General features: G+C 46.3%; 1 protein-coding gene across 1 annotated transcript in view; it reads left to right on the top strand.

Moving 5' to 3' along the window:
* The first annotated feature begins 267 nt into the window (after nucleotides 1-267).
* The window catches only part of mtpn (myotrophin), a 28908-nt gene continuing 23175 nt past the window's right edge, over nucleotides 268-6000 (top strand). Inside the window, exon 1 of the mRNA XM_078416461.1 lies at nucleotides 268-564. Within this exon, the coding sequence (XP_078272587.1) occupies nucleotides 397-564 (168 nt within the window). The 5' untranslated portion in view covers nucleotides 268-396. The remainder of the gene's footprint in view (nucleotides 565-6000) is intronic.

Raw genomic sequence — 6000 nt, 5'->3', positions numbered from 1 at the left:
CCCCTCCATGACCCTCCCCTCCATGACCCTCCCCTCCATGACCCTCCCCTCCATGACCCTCCCCTCCATGACCCTCCCCTCCATGACCCTCCCCTCCATGACCCTCCCCTCCATGACCCTCCCCTCCATGACCCTCCCCTCCATGACCCCTTACTTCATCCCCCGCCCCGTTGCCCGGGGAAACGGAGCGCGACCCGGTTTCCGGTGGGCCCGGAAGTGCGGCACTGATCGCCTTCCCCGAGGGCGCGCATTTCCTTCACCCTTCCCCCAGCGCGCTCCCGTCACCACCCCGCGCGCTCCCGCAGACAGCCCGCTCCCGTCACCGCCCGCAGACAGACCGCTCCCTCCCGCCCGCCCGCCCGCCCACCACACCGGCGCCGCTGCCCGCTAGCCGCCATGTCGCACACCGACGCCGCCGACAGCCCGCTCCCGCCCGCCATGTCGCCCACCGACGCCGACAGCTCGCTCCCGCCCGCCGCCGCCGCCGCCATGTCGCCCACCGACGTCATCTGGGCCGTGAAGAACGGAGACCTGGAGGAAGTGAAGAGTTGTCTCGCGCAGCAGGTGTGGGTGTGGGCCCGGGGCGGGGGGCGAGGGGGGGGGTTGGGAGAGAGGGAGGGAGAGGGAGGGAGGGGGGGGGGTGGGAGAGAGGGAGGGAGATGGGGGAGAGAGGGAGGGAGATGGGGAGAGAGGGGGGGAGATGGGGGAGAGAAGGGGTGAGAGGGGGGGGAGATGGGGGAGAGAGGAAGGGAGATGGGGAGAGGGAGGGAGAGAGAGGGAGATGGGGGAGAGGGAGATGGGGGAGTTGGGGGAGGGGGAGATGGGGGAGAGGAAGGGAGATGGGGAGACAGGGCGATGGGGAGAGATGGGGGAGAGGAAGGGAGATGGGGAGACAGAGGGCGATGGGGAGAGAGGGGGGAGAGGAAGGGAGATGGGGAGGAGGATGTGGGGGAAGAGGAGATGGGGAAGAGGAGATAGGGGTAGCAGATGGGGGAGAGGTAGAGGGGGTTGGGGAGATGGAGGAAGAGGAGGTGGGGAGAGGATGTGAGATGGGGAGAGGGACAGGAAGGGAGATGAGGTAGAGGGATGGGGAGAGGGAGATGAAGTAAAGGATCCTAGGTGGGGAAAGGTGAAGGAAGAAGGGGTGGAGGAAGACGGGTGTGGAGGGGAGGGGAGAGGGAGGGTGAGGCCTGTGCTCTAGTGCTGGAGGAGGCAGGGGCACAGATCCCTCGCCTCTGCCCGAGCTGCTAACGTGTCTCTGACACTTTCTTGTTTTATAATCTTTCATCCTCACTTATTGTGATTTGAAAAATCTGCCAGATCAGCTCTTTTTAATATCTAATTTAGATTTATGATTGTCATCTTTACCAAGGCACAGTGTAAAAATTGTACAACTTGTGAGGGTACAAAAATGTATTGTTGGTGCCCATCACACGGACCAGACTCCCCACCATCGACTCCATCTACGCTTCACGCAGCTTCGGAAAAGCATCCAACAAGATCAAAGATCCTTCATATCCCAGTCAATTCCTCTTCCTCCCATCTGGCAGAAGATACAGAAGCTTGAAGGCACCCCACCAGACTCAGGAACAGCTGCTTCTCCTAGGTTATCAGGCTTCTGAACAGTCCTTCCATAAGTACTGTCCGATTCACCTCTACCCCATTGTGGATATTGGAACTTTGTATGTGGAACTGATGCGCTACAATACTGAGAACTATATTCTGCACTCTGTATCTTTCCTGTTGCTCTATCTATTTTATTTGAGTTTGATTATATTTAAGTATAGTATTGTCTGATCTGTTTGGGTAGCATGCAAAACAAAGCTTTTCACTACCTCAGGACGTGACAATAATAAAGCAATTCCGTTGCTGTGGCATCACAACTGTATCCGTAAAAACATCTACTACCTCCAGTACAGAGGTCTGGAATGGAAATCCACATGTGTTCTTTCATCCGAAGGTAGACACAAAATGCTGGAGTAACTCAGCAGATCAGGCAGCATCTCAGGAGAGAAGGAATGGGTGACGTTTCGGGTCGAGACCCTTCTTGAGACTAGTTATTTTCCTACACATGTGTTCTTTCATCCTGTCATTGGTAAAAAGGTGTTTGAGGTGAATTATAGCATCCTGATTGAGAACATGGAAAATTAATATAGGTTTATTATTGTCCCAAAAAGCTTTTGCATGCTATCCAAATCATGAATACAATCAGTTCAAACTCAAGCACAAAAGGTAAAGAAAACAGAAAGATACAGTGTTGAATTCAGTTTCTCAGCATTATGGTGTAATAGTTCAAAGTCCAGTGTCCGCAATGAGGTAGTTGGGAATTGGGACTGTAGCCCATCGTTCAGATGTCTGCTAAGAGGGGAAGAAGATGTCCTGAATCTAGTGGTGCGAACTTTCGAGCTTCTGCACCATCTGTCAGCAAGAGCAGAGAGAAGAAGGAACTGGGGTGGGAGCAGTTGATTATGTTGGCTGCTTTCCGTGACAGCTTGAAATGTATGTGGCGTCAATGGTGGAAAGTCTGGTCTGTGATATGGACTGGGTTACATCCACAACTCTGCAATTGCTGGTTGGCTTAGGCAGAGCTGTTCCCAAAATGCAGCCCAATATTTGTTTGTGTAGTCAAGATGGATAATGTGATGTATGGATGCTTCAGTCCAGCGGAAAAAGCTGTTATTTGACTATGAGCTTGGATCATGCAGCCAGAGGCCATACAGAAAAATGAAGACCACATTTTCTTTCATTTTCTGCACATCAAAAGCTTTGAATCCAATATTCCCATATCCAAATAGCAAGATTTTGTACCGTTAGGAGTTAAAAGTAAATACCATCTCCGCAAATTAATATAATTGTTAAGTGTACATGTGGGATAGCTCCACCAAAAAGCTTGCACAGGACAGCATTCATTATAATATGGAAGGTAGGCACAAAATGCTGGAGTAACTCAGCGGGTCAGGCAACATCTCGGGAGAGAAGGAATGGGTGACGTTTCGGGTCGAGACCCTTCTTCCCGCTGAGTTACTCCAGCATTTTGTGTCTACCTTCGATTTTAACCAACATCTGCAGTTTTCTTCCTACACATTCATTATAATATGTTCTCTAACGTACTAACAGGTGGTGAATCTGTTGAATTCATTGTCACAGAAGGCTGTGGAGGCCAAGTCAATGGATATTTTTAAGGCAGAGTTAGATAAATTCTTGATTAGTGCCGACGTCCGGGGTTATGGGGAGAAGACAGGAGAATGGGGGGGGGGGGGGAATAATGATCAACCAAACTTTAGAAACGGAGGTGCAGGAGTAGGCCATTCAGCCCTTCAAGCCAGTACTGCCATTCAATATGATCAAGGCTGAACATCTAAAATCAGTACCCCGTTCCTGCTTTTTCCCCATATCCCTTGATTCCTTTAGCCCTTAGATTTATTTTGGCAGGTTAATATTTCAATCTTCATCACCTGCCATTGACGGGTAATTGCAAAACTTGCAAGTATGGCTTTCTTTCCCACTATGCAAATGGATTGAAAGATGCTAAATAACTGACTCCACACATCCTTTTGAAACATGACAGGACGCATTTATTTATTTAATTAGATTTTTTTTGTACATTATATCTACATCATCTCTGGTGACTCAATCAATTTGATAACTGGCCAAGTAATTTGCCTTTAATTCCTAAAACTTTAACATTAGCTAACTGTCTCGTATGAAGAACTTCATGAAATGTTTTTCTAACCCCACAGAAATATCTGTATATATCCTTCATCCTTTTAAAATATATACAGAAAAATCATTTAACTTCATCACCCATATTACAAACTGGTTCGCTTTCATTAATCAAAGGTTTACTGATTATTCAGACAGTCCATTCCTAAGCATTGACAAACTGAAATACCATTTTCAATTTACTTTACCAGAAGGCTAGAAATGCCTCTTGGAGACAAAATCTGAGAAATAAGTGCATTGACCCAAGATACAGAATGCGCATCTCAGCAATTTCTGGGATCAGTATAATTTTAAGGGCAGCTGAGGTCCTGTTTTGTATTTTGTTGGGAGCGAGTGGAAGTATGTGCTGGAGTGTGATTTGTAAGCCAGCACCACATTAAAGGAATCAGCACAAGCTTTTCTGGAGGAATCAGAAAATATGGTTGTGAGTAACTGGTCAACTAATTCAGCATAGACACAAAATTCTGGGACAGGCAGCATCTCTAGGGTGAATGGGTGACGTTGCGAGTTGAGGCCCTTCTTCAGTCTGAGAGTCAGGGGAGAGGGAGACTAGAGATATTGAAGGGTAAGGTGTGAAACCACAGATCAAAGCAGACAATCTCAAGGTATGCCACTAATTCAGCTTGGTGTTTTGATTACAAGTTAGAGAGCAGAGATGTATTCTATTGCATCTGAATGGTGTTCCTCTTGAAGAAGGTAGGAATGAGAGGTACATAGGGCACAGTACTAAATGGCTGATGGTATCCACAGCAACAGACTTCTGAAAACATTTGATGATTTTACCAGAGAAGTTAAAAAGATCAGTATCTCAACATTGCACTGCACCATCTCTGTCACACTGATTTTTCCCATCCATCAGCCATCAACAACAACAGTCATTTTCCTAGGCTACGTGGAATCAAGAACTAGAGGACATAGGGTTAAGGTGAGAGGGGGAAGATTTAATAGGAATCTGAGGGGCAATTTTTTTACACAGAGGGTGATGGAACGAGCTACCAGTGGTGGTAATTGAGTCAGATACAACAACTGCCTTTAAAATACTTTTTCCATTTGGACAGGCATATGAGCAGCCAATGTTTAGAGCATATGGCCAAACTTGGGGGAAATGGGATCAATGTAGATCTTGGTAAGCAGGGACAAGTTGGGCCAAAGGGTCTGTTTTCGTGCTGTGTGACTCTAATAACCAGGAAGTGACTTCTTTATGCCGAATGTGAGTAATTTGATCACACATTGACTTGCAGACTCGCACTCATGAAGGGCTTTGTATGATATGTATACCGCTGGCACTTCTCTCCTGTGATCTGCGAGCCAACAGCTGTATCACCTAAAAAGCCAGCTGGTGCCAGAGAATAATTTGGACAAGCAAGCCTTCTGTAAAACACTGGAGTATCTCAGACTGAAGAAGGGTCCTGTCCTGAAATGTCGTCTGGCAATTCCCTCCACAGATGCTGCCTGTGTTCCTCCAGCACTTTGTGTTTTACTCAAGATTCTAGCATCTGCAGTTCCTTTAGTCAGTCCCGACCCGAAACATCATCTATCCTATGTTCTCCAGCGATGCTACCTGACCTGCTGAGTTACTCCAGCACTTTGTCTTATTTTATATAGGAAAGGAGAATGTCATTTGACCTGTCTATTCAGTGGGATCATGTAGATCTGGGCCTCATTTCCAGTTAAAGAGCTTTTGCTCCTTATTCTTTGATATCCTTATTTTACACAACTTTTTAATTTTTATAAATGCTATTTGACTGCACATCCATGGCCTTTTGGAAAAGGAAATCTAACATTCTGCTGGTTTCTGTGTGTTTATTTTTCCAAAAAGTCATTTTCTTTTCCCGATTTGGAATTGACTATGATCTTGAGAAATATCAAAGTTGCATACTTTCAGATTGATGGTCATATTTAAAAAAATTATTTTAAATATTAAAATAATTAAAAGGCCATCTGCATGTCTTGCCAAAATGATGATGGGAGAAACTACCCATTGGTAATATTGAAAGGGTTATCTGATGCACATTACTACTTCAATAGTTTCAGTTTAAGAAAATAGTGGGGATGGAGATATTTGTATCTTAAAAAAATCAGTTAGTAATGGTCTCGTGGAACGATTTACTGCATAGCGTATGGAGTAGACAATATAAGTGTTGTAGAACAGAGGGACCTGGGAGAACAGGTACATAGTTCGCCAAAAGTGAATAGAGGGCATTGAATATAGAGGTTGGGATGTTGTGTTGTGGTTTTGCAAGACATTGGTGAAGCTGCACTTGTTGTACTGGGTTC

This window comes from Rhinoraja longicauda, chromosome 20, assembly GCF_053455715.1.
Source record: "Rhinoraja longicauda isolate Sanriku21f chromosome 20, sRhiLon1.1, whole genome shotgun sequence".
Classification (NCBI taxonomy): domain Eukaryota; kingdom Metazoa; phylum Chordata; class Chondrichthyes; order Rajiformes; family Arhynchobatidae; genus Rhinoraja; species Rhinoraja longicauda.
The sequence above is the reverse complement of the archived record's forward strand: the minus strand, read 5'-3'. Positions and strand labels throughout refer to the sequence as shown.